At 46.4% G+C, this 14,952-nt stretch overlaps 1 protein-coding gene across 2 annotated transcripts in view; it reads left to right on the top strand.

Annotated features, from left to right (window-relative positions):
- The window catches only part of ECE1 (endothelin converting enzyme 1), a 108,458-nt gene extending 94,241 nt beyond the window's left edge, over positions 1 to 14,217 (top strand). For both annotated transcript variants that reach the window (XM_068241683.1, XM_068241682.1), the window contains 4 exons: positions 725 to 792; positions 879 to 1,069; positions 5,179 to 5,274; positions 12,974 to 14,217. In XM_068241683.1, coding sequence (XP_068097784.1) covers positions 725 to 792; positions 879 to 1,069; positions 5,179 to 5,274; positions 12,974 to 13,150 — 532 coding nt within the window. In that variant the 3' untranslated portion in view covers positions 13,151 to 14,217. The remainder of the gene's footprint in view (positions 1 to 724; positions 793 to 878; positions 1,070 to 5,178; positions 5,275 to 12,973) is intronic.
- Positions 14,218 to 14,952: the final 735 nt, after the last annotated feature.

Genomic DNA, 14,952 nt, shown 5'->3' with positions numbered 1-14,952 from the left:
CTGTGAGTGGGAGGAGCCTCCTAGTGTGGCCTGAGGGGAGACTCTTCTACCTGTGCCACTGAGCCAGCCTATCACAGAGAGGAGAGGTGACGAGAGCAGTGCAGTGCCAGTCACACTGAGGCATTCTAGATCTGTCACAATGCTTTCCTGCCGCTTATTGAACTAGTCGGCCATTGCTGCATTGGTCAAAAAGAGGGAGGAACAGTCAGCGGAGGTCCACTTAGCGGTATGGACGAGCTCAGCTCGTCCATTACCGCCGGAGGGCGCCGCTCAGGCCCCGCTGGGCCGATTTGCTACATTTTTTTTTTCAAACACGCAGCAAGCACTTCGCTTGCTGCGTGTCTATTCTGATCGCCGCTGCCGATGCGCCGCGATAGAGCCGCCCCCCTCCCCGACCCCGTGCGCAGCCTGGCCAATCAGTGCCAGGCAGCGCTGCGGGGTGGATCGGAACTCCGGATGACGTCACGCCGTTGATGACGTCGTCGCGATCGTCATAGCGACGGGGGAAGCCCTTAAGGAAATCCCGTTCAGAACGCTGGACGCCGCAGGGAGGGGGGCATCATGTAGCTAGCACTAGGCTAGCTACACTATTTTTAAAAAAAAAAACCTGCTGCGCCGCCACCCTGGTGCAGGTAATAGAATACCAGGGTGGTTAAAATTCTAGCTTTTGTTTACCTCACTGTGTTCTAACATAGTAAATGATGTGATGTCACTTCCTCCGCAGGGCTCTGAACTTCGGTGGCATCGGAGTGGTGATGGGACACGAGCTGACTCATGCCTTTGATGATCAAGGTGCTTGTCTTTCTCTACCCGTTTCCTGTGACTTTTTCCTTGCCGTTTCCTCTTACCCATAATGCCTCCTGCCTCTCCCTGTCCAGGCCGGGAGTATGACAAGGACGGGAACCTGCGTCCGTGGTGGAAGAACTCCTCTGTGGAGGCCTTTAAGAAGCAGACTGAGTGCATCACAGACCAGTACAGCAGCTACAAGGTGAACGGCGAGGCCATCAATGGGAAGCACACGCTCGGCGAGAACATCGCGGACAACGGAGGAGTGAAGGCTGCGTATCGGGTAAGCTGGCGGAGTACCACTTTACATTATGAAGGGGAAGCTTGTATAACCTAAGGCTGTATGTGTGGCTGTGGCAGCAGTGTGGTATAGTGGCTAGCACGAACACCCTTGCAGCGCTGGGTCACCAGTTCAAATCCCAGGGCACTATCTGCACAGAGTTTGTATATTCTTCCTGTGTGTGTGTGTGGGTTTCCTATGGGCACTCCGGTTTCCTCCCACATCCCAAAAACATGCAGAAAAGTTAATTGGTTTCACCCTAAAAATTGGCCCTAGACTACAATAGTCACTCACATGACTATGGTAGGGATTAGATTATGAGCTACACTGCGGACAGTCACTGACATGGCTATGTGTGCTGCAGGAGATGCTAGTGCTATATAAATACATAGGACATTACATTATGACTATGGGAGGAGTAGAGTGTGAGCTCCCCTGAAGACAGTCAGTGACATGACTATGTACTCTGTAATATGCTGCAGAAGATGTCAGTGTTATGTAAATACATAATAATGATGTTGGTGAGGTGTAAATCCCTATGCTGAAGATAGAATACTGAATTTCTATTTACTGGTTGGCACTCACTACCTGTGCAGGCTGAGCTTCCTCACTGATTGCTGCTTTTGTCTTAAAAGGGGAGCAGCCACACACAATCTGCCCACCCTGAAAACATGTAACTTAGTGTCTGGCTACATTTCTGCAGTTGTGTAATTTCCGCAGTTGTGTAACAGAACTTTTCATTGCATTCCCCTGATACGCCACTAGAGGGAGAATGAGTCTCTAAAGATGTAAATGACTGAATAGAGCGTGAGTTCTGCAATGTTTGTCATTAGATTGTGTTTTAGGCAGGGAAGGGCAGGGGGATCTAGAGAGTCACGAGCTGTTCTTATTTCAACAGTTTTGTTTTGCCAGATGCTGAAAAATTAGGTAACATTAAAGGGACTCAGCGCTCACTAAAACAAAAAGATTTACACAAACCTCGGGCTTCCTCCAGCCCCATCCGCTCTGATCGCTTTCACGCCGCCGTCCTCCGCTGCCCGCAGCTCCGGTACCGGGTCCCCGCACTGCCGTCAGTCGGAGCCATTCTGACTTAAAGGAAGTGTGCCCTCTAAGTATCTCTCCAGCAGCTGCTGGAGTGATGCACAAAGAGCGCACTTCTCCTGCGTAGGCTGGAGCCGACTGATGGAAGTGCGGGGACCCGGTACCGAAGCTGCGGGCAGCAGAGGACGGCGGCGTGGGAGCAATCAGAGTGGATGGGGCTGGAGGAAGCCCCAGGTTTGTATAAATCTTTGTTTTAGTGAGCTCTGGTACACTTTAACCACTTTGAATCCCTTGCTACGCTTATCTACTCCCCACAAAACTTCATCTGAAGCTCAGGGGAATAGATAAGCGTACTTGTGGTAAACCGTGTGCTGTATGCCCAATAAGCTATCTGATTATGTATATAGGGTATCATTTTAACCGTGACAAGTGAGGGAATAGATTTTGTGGTGTTTGACAACTGAGGGCTAAGTCATGTGATTTTATTTTTTTTACCGGAAAACTGAATGAAAAGCAATACAACTGTTATTTTCATGTACTCTATACCCCCAAATAAATACTTGTAAAAACAACAAAAGTGACAGCATTGAAAAGAGAATACATAGTTACCCTAAGGACTTAGCTTTTAAAATATGTATGCCATGAGAGTGTATTACTGTTAATCAGGAAGATAAGGGCTTTTAATTACTGATAGAGTACAATGAGAAATCAAAAAACACAAACCAGAAACTAATATATTTTCGGCATACATTGTACTAGGAACATTATTTAAATGTTGAGATAACCAGGACAAATTAGCAAATACAATGTGTGTGTTTTACCTATGATAACATTGTTTATTTGAAAACTATAGTGGATGGAAATGGAGAAATAGTGTATTTTTTCTTTTTTATTTCTCATTTTTCCCTTTAAAATGCACAGATAATAACATAATTACTAAAAGCAAATATCACCCTCACAAAGCATAATTTGTGGCAAAAAAAACAAGATATAGATCATTTACATCTGATGAGTAGCAATAAAGTTATTGGTGAATGAATAAGAGGAGCGCTGAAATGTGAAAATTGCTTTGGTTTTTAAGCAAAAAACCCTGTGGTGCTGAAGTGGTTAAACTTGTTAGTTTTGGGACAACTTGGAGTACTTTTTGCTTGCTGGGGGTAAAAGCATAGCTCCCAACTGTCCCTCTTGTGGAGGGACAGTCCCTCTTTAGTAACCCAGTCCCTCTGTCTTCCTCATTTCAGGACTCATGTACAAATTTATGTAAATATATATTTTTCTACAGAAAAATGTGTTTAATTGACTCTAAACATTATTCCAGTCCTTTAAATTGAGATTTCTTATTTCGATTGTTAATATAAAGGAAAATGAACCAGGATAGAAAGGAAAAGTGTGGTTTGAATCAGGCCTGTATTTACATCACAGGAGCCTATAGGCCGCACAGATGTCCTGGTAGCCTAAACTTCACCCTCCATGAACCTAAAACCCCTCTAAACCGCACTGCAAGTGTGCTGGCAGGCCCAGCTGTCACCTCTCCCTTACTTTGCTTGCCCATCATAGGTAGCTACAGGTTCCCCTTAGTATTAGGTAGTTAGAAGAACCCTTAACCTGCCTGGCGTTCTGATAAGATCGCCAGGGAGGCTGCGGGAGGGTTTTTTTTTAATAAAAAAAAAACTATTTCATGCAGCCAACTGAAAGTTGGCTGCATGAAAGCCCACTAGAGGGCGCTCCGGAGGCGTTCTTCCGATCGCCTCCGGCGCCCAGAATAAACAAGGAAGGCCGCAATGAGCGGCCTTCCTTGTTTTGTTCCCTCGTCGCCATAGCGACGAGCGGAGTGACGTCATGGACGTCAGCCGACGTCCTGACGTCAGCCGCCTCCGATCCAGCCCTTAGTGCTGGCCGGAACTTTTTGTTCCGGCTACGCTGGGTTCAGGCGGCTGGGGGGACCCTCTTTCGCCGCTGCTCGCGGCGGATCGCCGCAGAGCGGCGGCGATCAGGCAGCACACGCGGCTGGCAAAGTGCCGGCTGCGTGTGCTGCTTTTTACTTGAGCCAAATCGGCCCAGCAGGGCCTGAGCAGCAGGCTCCAGGCGGTACTGGACGAGCTGAGCTCGTCCAGACCGCCCAGCAGGTTAATAAAATAAGTAGCTAGAAGTATTAGGTAGCCAGAGGAACCTCCGTATTGAGTAGCTAGAGGTGCCCCTAACTGAAGGGAGATCTGGTCAGTGGAATGCAGAGAGCAGGGTGAGTAACCTCATTTACACTCTGCTCAGGACTCTGCATAGGGAAGGAGGGAGGCACTTGATGGGAGTGAGCTGCCTTTTCATAATCAGGTGCCTGTAGGCATGTGCCTACCGTGCCTTATGGTAAATCCGGCCCTGGTTTGAATTATAAAACATATTTTTCTTATGAAATATTGCTCTGTGTGATTAGGGGTGTGTCAGGGGCATAGATAAAGGTATGGCAGGGGTGTGGCTTAAGTGTCCCTGTTTCTGATCTCAAAAAGTTGGGCGATATGGGTAAAAGTCTTCTGATCAAGAAAAAAACTCTCCTATGAGAAGTTGGGAGGGAAGTGTGCTGAGTGGGAGTGAAGCCTGTAGCCCAACATGGAAGGAGCGCCTGATCTGGTAGAGTGGCATATAGTAGGATGCAGTTAATTATTCAGGATACCCACTTTTACTGTATTTTTCCTGGGTTAAGCATCAGAAACACTAATATACAGCAATCTGTAGATATAGGAAGTATGTAGCCCCGCCCTCCTGGTAATGCTTAGTCTAGGCTATTTAGCTATGCTGAATTGTGCAGGTGTTTTTAGGGGGGTCCTGGCTCGGGTGGGGTGGTGCCACTGGAAAGCAGGCAATGTAGCGCAGTAGGGGGAGACCTATTAGGTGGGGTGTAGTGTGGTGTAACAGGAGTGCAGGTAATGTAGTGTGGAGTGGTTGTCCCGTGTAGTGGGGGCGTGGTTGTCTGTGCTCTGGCGGGAGGGGGCGGGGTTGTCCCTGCTCTGGCGGGAGGGGGCGGGGTTGTCCGGGCTCTGGCGGTAATAGTTTGCTGATTGGTCTCTTCTGTCTTGCAGGCGTACCAGAACTGGGTGAAGGACAACGGGGAGGAGCAGGTGTTGCCGTCTCTGGGTCTCTCCAATGATCAGCTCTTCTTTGTTGGGTTCGCACAGGTAAGAAGCCGCACAGGGCCTGCGTGTCGTGAATGGGGGTTCAGCTGATGAAATCGCACCTGTTTCCTGATACTTCTCACCGGAGCCTGAACTCAGTGCAGCGCTGTATATTACAGGGACTAACGGGAGACCTTTCAGCTATACTTTTGTTCCTATATCAGGCATTCACAGTGTTCCTTATAGAGTGGCAGCTAGTTTAAAGCCAGGTACACATTTTCAATCATGATGCAAGTATGAGAGCCCTGCAAGTATGAGAGCTTACCTGCACGATCTGCTCATAGTATTCAATATCTGTTGGCCTTTATGCTACATGGAGGTGGTAAAATTGGTCAGTGATTCGCCAATCAAAGTTGAAAGTGTGTGCCAGACCTGTAGTCTAAAGCCTGTCAGATCTTTCAGATGCTCACCTACCCACTGTAACTGCCAGACCTAGGAAGAAAATGAAATTTATGGTGCATTTTACTTTGTTAAATACATTATTCTGCAATAGTTATGCTTTAAATATTGAGAATGGCTAAATGAATAGAGGAACTCACAAAACCAGCCTTCACTTGAATGTGGTGTGGTTGGTTGCTGTCTCTACCCCCTTCCCCCCAATAAAAACAATCTCTATAGCAGGGGTCTCAATTTGCGGCCCTCGATACAATATTTTGTGGCCCCCGCCGGCAAAAGCAAAAGAGACACGGAAGCAAACTATTTTTGCCTATTTTACCTTATAGTTCTCTTCAGTGCTCCCAAGTAATCCGTCGCATCCCCGCCAAACGAGGGCTGCAGAGCCCCCAAATCCCCCGGGCAAACATCCACGACTGCGCTGAGGGGCAGAGCTTCCAGCTGTAGCTCTGCCACTCCTGACATCAATTGGCGCACGGATCGCCGCCTCTCCCTCCCCCTCTCTGTGAAGGAAGAGTGAGAGGGGCCGGCAGAGGCGGCGATCCGCCGCGATTGACGTCAGGAGGGGCAGAGCTGAAGCTGAAAGCTCTGCCACTTCCAGGAAATGCCGGCGGATTGCCCTCCGGGCGATTTGGGGGCTCTGCAGCTTTCATTTTGCGGCGGGGACATGTGAAATCCCTTATGCGGCCCAGCCTCATCCTGACTTTGCCTCCTGCGGCCCCCAGGTAAATTGAGTTTGAGACTCCTGCTCTATAGTGTCCTGCCCACCCACCACCACCACAAGGGAGGGAGAGGAAGGTGGCCAAAAAGTAACATGAAAAAGGAAAAGCTTAGTATTCCTTCCCTCGAAAAGACTCTGGTGGATACTTACCTAGGGAGGGGGGAGCCTCAGGGTCCCATTGAGGCTTCCCTGTCCCCTGCAGCTGCAGCCAATCCAGCGCTGACTCCCCCGAATCCTTCTGCAATCCTCCCCGACAAGCCTGACAAGAGAGGATTTATTTACCTTGCCGGGATCCAGCGCAGGCGCAGTAGCGGCTCTTTTTTTTTGGTTAAGGCAGAACTAGTAAACTACTAAAGGATACAATCGGGTTTGGCTATTTCCGCCTTACCCGAAGGAAAAGCCGCTACTGCGCCTGCGCTGGATCCCGGAGAGATTAATATTTACTTTGCCGCACATCGGGGGACCCGGGCAGGCTAACTGAGGGACAGAGGAGGACGGGAAGCCAGAGGCCCCCCTCCTGAGGCAAGTATCCCCCAGAGGGATTTTTCTTTTATTTACAGATCCTCTTTTACTTAAGTAGACTTGGCCAATCATGATTGGCCAGTTTTACCACCTCCATGTGGTATGACCGCTTACCTACACAATCTGCTCATAGTATTCATAATCTGTTGAATCTCATACTACATGGAGGTGGGCCAGTCATTGGCTAATCAAAATTTGATGTGTGGATGCAGCATTAAAGGACAATTGAAGTGAAAAGAATATGGAGTCGTCCCGATTTGTTTCCTTTTAAACAATTCCTAGTTGCCTGGCAACCCTGCTGAGCTATTTAGCTGCAGTAGTGTCTGAATAACACCAGAAACAAGCATGCCGCTAAACTTGTCAGATTTGACAATGTCAAACTCCTGATCTGCTGCATGCTTGTTCAGGGGCAGACAGGCAACCAGTATTGCTTAAAAGGAAAGAAATATGCCAGCCTCTATATACCACTGGCTTCAGGTTCCCTTTAAGGTGACCACACACACCATACAAAAAAAAGATCCAATACCTCAAATCGATATGTGATTGGTTGTACAGAAAAAAAGGGTTTTTTTCTAATTGAACAAAAAATCTGATCACATTTCCTGTTTCTATTGATATAGGTCGATCAGGAGTGGTGGATTTTTCTGCTCAATTTTCCAAAGAATTGAATGGTGTAGGATAGATTGACAGTTTGATTTATAGATTTATTTATTTTTTATAATTTTTTTTTCCCATTGGGGGAAAAAGTGTTACAATGGTCAAATTTTTCAAATGTTGCAATCAACCAGAAAACTAAGACTGAAAAGAAATATAAAAATTGTATGGTGTGTGGCCACCTTTACATTTTTTTTTTAACCACCATACTACATAGTAATTACACTACGGGCATTTGTCTCTGTTCACAAAGCTTCTCAAAAATGACTTCTTCATTACCCATTTGATAAAAATAACCTTTCAGCACATTTACAAGCAAAATAATCACTCAAAGTGAGTTGTTCCCGATTAACTTCATTTCAATATTACTTTTCTTACCTTGATTAAATTATATTTTTGCTCTTTGGGAAACAGAGGAAAACTGGTGAAAACGCTTAGTGAATCATGCCCAATGTGTGTTACAGGTCATTCCTCCTCTTTAGATCAATTCAAGTGTCTCTGGGTAGCAAATAGCCAACGTGGAATGCCTAGTGCACTTACATAGTTTATAAATCCCCCATACTGGCACTCCAAGCTGGTGATTTGCTATCCAGAGACACTGGAGTTGACTCCGAGGAAGTGGGTGTTGCCCATGAAGCGTGTCATCCTGAGTGTACGGGTTTTGTTTTGTTTGTCTGCCACCATACTACATCACTGAGGGGAACAATCCTTACTTTCGGGGTTCCTTCCTTCTCCCAGTAGAGTATATTTAAAGTGGACCTGAACTCTTGCACAGGACTAAAGCCCAATCTACACGATACGATGCTTTGTACGATTCGATTACGATTCTATTTACGATCCGATTAAATCCGACATGTCCGATCAGGATTCGATTCAATTTGATTTGCCATTAGAAAACAATGGCAAATTGAATCGAATCGAATCACGATCGGACATGTCAGATTTAATTGGATCGTAAATAGAATCGTAATCGAATCGTACAAAGCATCGTATCGTGTAGATTGGGCTTTAACCACTTAAGCTCTCAGTCGTTTTCACTTTATGCATCTGAGCAATGTTCACCTCCCATTCATTCGCCTATAACTTTATCACTACTTATCACAATGAACTGATCTATATCTTGTTTTTTCCGCCACCAATTAGGCTTTCTTTGGGGGGTACATTTTGCTAAGAGCTACCTTACTGTAAATGCATTTTGACAGTAAGAATAAGAAAAAAACGGAAACAATTCATTATTTCTCCATTTTCGGCCATTATAGTTTTAAAATAATACATGCCTCCATAATTAAAACCCATGTATTGTAATTGCCCATTTGTCACGGTTATTTCACCGTTTAAATTATGTCCCTATCACAATGTATGGCGACAATATTTTAATTGGAAATATAAGAGCATTTTTCCCGTTTTTGCATCCATCACTATTTACAAGCTTATAAAAAAAAAAATATATATATATATATATATATATATATATATATATATATATATATATATATATATATATATATATATATATATATTTATTTCATCTTTACATAGATATTTAAAGGGACTCCGAGCTCAGAAAAAAAGGGAAAGTTGTACTCACCAGGGGCTTTTTCCAGCCCAGTGCTGGTCGGGAGGTCCCACGCCGGCGTCCTGGCTCCTCTTCTTCACCCCGCTCCGGAATGGCTGACAGGCCGCAGCCCGGGCGACACTCTCCCGAGTGTCGGGCTGCTCCTTCCGCATATGATGCGGATTACGTCACACGCCGGCCGCCTCGCGTCATCACGGCGGCCGGCGTGAGAGTACTGCGCATGCGCGCTTTGTTCGCGCATGCGCAGTACTTTCACGCCGGCCGCCGTGATGACGCGAGGCGGCCGGCGTGTGACGTAATCCGCGTCATATGCGGAAGAAGCAGCCCGACACTCGGGAGAGTGTCGCCCGGGCTGCGGCCTGCCAGCCATTTCGGAGCGGGGAAAAGGGGAGGAGCCAGGACGCCGGCGTGGGACCTCCCGACCAGCACTGGGCTGGAAAAAGCCCCTGGTGAGTACAACTTTCCTTTTTTTTCTGAGCTCGGAGTCCCTTTAAATAGTTTAAACCCTTAGGTAAATATTTGTGTTTTTTTTTTTTATTGTAATTTTTTTTTTTTTTTATTAAAGAGAACCAGAGATGAAGCAACCTCATGTATTTTACCTTATAAATCAGTGGGAACATGACAGTAAACACCTAATCTGCTCTTTGTTACATTGTTCTCTGTTTAATTTGCCTGTTATCACCTCTAAGATAAGAATCTCGACTAAGCAGTCGGTCTGGCTTTGCTACAGAATAATTATAGCTGAGACTGTGTTCTTTGCTGTCTTCAAGCCCAAGCCTGCCCCCTGCTGGCTTTGCTCAGGAATCATTATAGCTGAGTCATTATAGCAAAGCCAGAATCAATGCTCAGTCCGGGATTCTTATCTCAGCTAGATAACAGACACTTTTAGCAGTGAGGATGGAACAGAGAGCATGGTAAATGTTTTCTCTAATGTTCCCACTGATTTCTATGGTAAAATACACAAGGGTGCTTCGTCTCTGGTTCACTTTAAACATTTTATGTGGGTATTTTTGGAAGGGGGGGAAGTAAATAGTGTTTTATTTAGGGAAAAGTGTGTGTAATGTAATTTTTTTTTACTTTTAGATGTAGTTTTACTCTTTGGCCACAAGATGGCAACCTCGAGTTTGTTTACATGACGTCACTCTAAGCGTACAATGTATGCTTAGAGGGACATAGTCTCAGAAAAAGCGTAGCTTCCGAGAGAAGCTGTCGCTTTTTCAGCGGGGGAGAGGAATCAGTGATCGGGCACCATAGCCCGATACATTGATTCCTAGGCTACCAAATCCGCGGCCGGAAGTGCACGCGCGCGATCGGCCGCGGGAGCGCGCCTGTCCTCGCCGTTTTTATACATCAAGGAGGACAAAGTGGTTAATAAGTACATAGAGGAATGCACCCTGTGTGTATTTAGAGAGTTTAGCCTGTTTAATCCCCCCTCATTTGTGTATAATCACAAGTTGTATACTGATCTCTCCTGGTGTCACATGACTGCCATGGCGGAGATGGCAGATAAGCTCATTTGAAAGCACAGGTTGTAAATATGTCTGCTTCCATGAATCAGGAAGTAGACACAGTGCAGATTTATTTTAGGACTTGTATCAGCTGCAACAAAGAAATGTTTTATGTTTAAAGGTTATTATGCAGGTCCGCTTAAACCTTCTGTCCTTCAATTTGGGATTGTGATACTTTAGCTTCTTTGCAGCGCTGCTGAAGGCATTGCAGTGAAAGTTGTCCCCCCCCATATCATTTGCAGCTTACAGATGTTCTGCAGCTGGTGATTGCAGCATCCACTAAGCAGAGTTCTGTTGTGCCACAGTGTGATTCCTCTGTGTGTGCATATGGGTGACTGTGTGGGTACTGATCTACCTCTGAGATCTCTCCCCGGCCCTTCTAGCTATCCTATCGGGCATTATTCTGACATGCAGACAGGGGTCGCTCCTGCCATTGTGGTTAGTGGGTTCTAGAATAGCGCAGGGATTTATGTAGCGGTGATGTACTGTTCTGCTTCCATATCAGTCCCCACATTGTCTACCCAGGGCTGCCCTGTCAAATCAGTGAATACAGTACAGTTGGAAAACTGCATACTAATGGGGGTGTACAGGGACGTTGGCACTATTCTAGGGTGTTGCAGCGAATCAAACTACTGGGTGTAGAGGCACATTCAGAGAATATGGGGGGGGGGGGGGGAGGTTGGCAAAATGCTATTGTGTCCTAGGCTTGGCATTGGGTATTTTCTAAAGGCACTCCTGGGCTAACCACCTAAGGGTTCTAGTAAAGTTAGGCCTTGGGGCCCCCACTAGAGTGATTCAGCAGCATTTTTCCTGGCGGTGTCTGCAGCTTTTCTGGAGCGCTTGCGCTTCGCTTAGAAGTACAGGATCATTGTACAAAATGATGTAGCAGCATTTTTACTACTCAAAACCAATTCCCAGAAATTACTCTGGAGCTGCAAAAATCACTACAAAAGTGCTTTAAGAGGAACTTTAACCCAGGATTGAACTTCACCCCAATCAGTAGCCGATGCCCCCTTTCCCAGGAGAAATCGTTTCCTTTTCACAAATAGATCAGGGGGCTCTGTATGGCTGATATTGTGGTGAAACCCCTCCCACAGTGTGATATCCTGACAGTTTTCTGTCTGTGAACCTCAATGCACTGTGGTTAACCTATTTTGGTTCCTGGACGTAGAAACTACGTCCAGGAACCATGCGCACTACCGCGGCCGATCGCGCGCGTGCACGCGTGCTCCCGGCCCACGGTTCATTAGCCAGGCAATCAGTGAATCGGGCTATGGTGCCCAATCACTGATTCCTCTCCCCCGCTGAAAAAGCGACAGCTTCTCTCGGAAGCTGCGCCTTTTCTGGCTGTTCCCTCCCCGATGTGTCACTCTAAGCGTGTGTTAAGCTTAGAGTGATGTCATGTAAACAAACTCATGGCCGCCATCTTGTGGCCAAAAAGTAAAATTACAACAAAGTGAAAAAAATTTAAATCGACACACAATTGCATTAAAAAAATGTGGTTTACATAGCCACCCTCCAAAAAATACCCAAATAAAATGTTTAATATAAAAAAAAAACCATTAAAATAAAAAATAAAAAAATTGTAAATATTTACCTAAGGGTCTAAACTTTTTAAATATCAATGTAAAGATGAAATATTTCTGTTTTTTTTTTTTTTTATTTTAAACTTGTAAATAGTGATAGATGCAAAATGGAAAAAATGCACCTTTATTTCCAAATAAAATATTGTCGCCATACATTGTGATAGGGACATAATTTTAACGGTGTAATAACCGGGACATATGGGCAAATACAATACATGAGTTTTAATTATGGTGGCATGTATTATTTTAAAACTATAATGGCTGAAAACTGAGAAATGATTTTTTTCCGTTTTTTCTTCCTGTTAAAATGCATTTACAGTAAAGTGGCTCTTAGCAAAATGTACCCCCCAAAGAAAGCCTAATTCGTGGTGGAAAAAAGCAAGATATAGATCAGTTCATTGTGATAAGTAGTGATAAAGTTATGGGCTAATGAATGGGAGGTGAACATTGCTCAAGTGAAAACGACAGAACGCGAATGGGTTAAAAAAAACAAATTCCAACTGCCAAGCAATTTTATGTTTTCACTACAGTTCCTCTTTTTTGAGATTTCTAGTGGGTCCCAGACCTTAGGGTTATGCTCATGGTGTTGCCTCCTGCTTGTTGGATGGTGGTGTTGCAGAGTGGTAATCATGGTTAGATTCCTAATCCAGTGGTTGTCCGGACGTGACGCCAGGTTCTGAGGGGACAGAGGGCTAAGCTTTAGATTCTGACTTCCTCACTCATGTCCTCTTCTGCCCCCCAGGTCTGGTGCTCGGTCCGCACCCCGGAGAGTTCCCACGAAGGGATCATCACGGACCCCCACAGCCCGTCCCGCTACCGCGTCATCGGCTCGGTCTCCAACTCCAAAGAGTTTGCCCGACACTTCCAGTGCGCAGAAGGCTCCCCGATGAACCCGTTGAAGAAATGTGAAGTTTGGTGATGAGGATTGTGGGGTGTGTGGCGGTGGTGAGGGACTTGGGTACAACCACTGACAGGACTGGGCTGCTTAATCCTCCGCTGTAGATGAAGCTCGTTTCTGAAGAGTTCTATTCTCCTGCTGTGGTAACGTTCTCCTTTCAGCCGATGCTGACTGCACTATCCTCACACAAGTCTGTCGCTCGCCTCTCCTCTCCTAGCACTGACGTCCTGCAAGCCGCCTCCTCTACGCCTGCGTCACTTAAAGGGACAGAACACTGGGTGTCGCGCTGCTGCCATGCCTGGGAGAACAGCGTGGTCCCACCCACTTTGCTAATGACCTGTATTTACCATAGCATGGAAAAATCCCTGTGTATGATTGTACATATTCTACATATGTGTATATAAGTGTGACTTTTGTACATATTTATACAATGTCTGTATGTCCCAAATTTAGAGGCTGTTCTTTTTTTTTTTTTTTTTTTTCACTGTTCACAAGGCACAGAGGTGGCCTTTTGCCCTTTTATAGTAAGAATAGGGCATTTATGTATCTGCTGTACAGGCAGTAAAGGGCAAAAAGCCATCCCTGAGCTATACTGACGCACGGCGTTTTGCCAGTTGCCACATGGCATAGATGATCTGCCTGTTGCCGTGTGGCACAGGGATAGCACTGTGGTGGTTGCTGCAGGAATGGATTTCTGCCTGTTGTCACATGGCACAGGTGGTCTGCCAGTTGCCACGGGTGGTGGTCTGCCGGTTGCCACATGGCACAGGTCTGCCAGTTGCCGCGTGGCACAGGGACGGAGTTTTGACATTTTTTAGCCTTTCTATCAGGATCACAATGTGCCTATTTTTTTCACACTGCTCAGAGGACTTGTAACCGCACAACACTGACACTATAGAAGCGTTCCCTGTGGTATCTGTGCTTTCTGGTATAACCAAACCTGAACCACATCTGGAAAGCGGTCAGGCATCACTGGTAACGACACTTATTTTTCTATCCGTTCACCCTTTTATATGGAATACCCCAAAATCCGGAGCGATCATGTACTTTACCTGGTGCCTAAAATAAATACAACTCTGCTTTACGAATATGGCTGTGCAGTTTTGTTACCTTAGCATAACTCCTTTTACGGTTAGGGCCATTTTACACTTATTGGTTTGCGCCGCGCTCTCCAAGGCCTGCGATGCGACGGAAGTACTCCGGGTATTGCAGAAGCTGCAATATGTTACTGTCTGACTTCCATGGTAATCCTGAGCGTACGTATGAATTGGGCGCCGGGAGACTCGGACGCAGGACATAGCCAGTATATGGCTAATCCTGCTGCTGCATAAGTTCCCGGCGGCATAAATACTGTTTCCCCTCCAGGCTGCCATGGATAGTGGGGAATGAAATAATTCGGCCTCCAGCTATTGCTGGACTCTGAATTATAGTGTTTTAAAGCCAATGGGTACCGTTTCAAAAAAGAAAGTCAGATACTCACCTAAGGAGAGGGAAGGCTCGGTCCTAATGAGCCTTCCCTCTCCTCTCCCGGTGCCCTTGGTGCTGCGCTGGCTCCCCCATTCGCGTCCGCCGCCGCAGGGACTTCGGAAGTCTTCGGTAGCACTCGGGCTTCCGAAGATGGGCCGCTCCATACTACGTACACGCGAGCGCATCATAGAGGGCGCTCGCACATGCGTAGTATGGAGCGGCCCCGTCCTCGAGAGCCCAAGTGCTCCCGAAGGCTTCCGAAAGCTCCCTTCGGCATGCGGAAGTGGCAGTATTTGACCGAAGTGGTCGAATACTGCCTCGGGGGATCCTGCACGGGCACCGGGAGAGGAGAGGGA

This window comes from Hyperolius riggenbachi, chromosome 6 (assembly GCF_040937935.1).
Source record: "Hyperolius riggenbachi isolate aHypRig1 chromosome 6, aHypRig1.pri, whole genome shotgun sequence".
NCBI lineage: Eukaryota > Metazoa > Chordata > Amphibia > Anura > Hyperoliidae > Hyperolius > Hyperolius riggenbachi.
The sequence above is the reverse complement of the archived record's forward strand: the minus strand, read 5'-3'. Positions and strand labels throughout refer to the sequence as shown.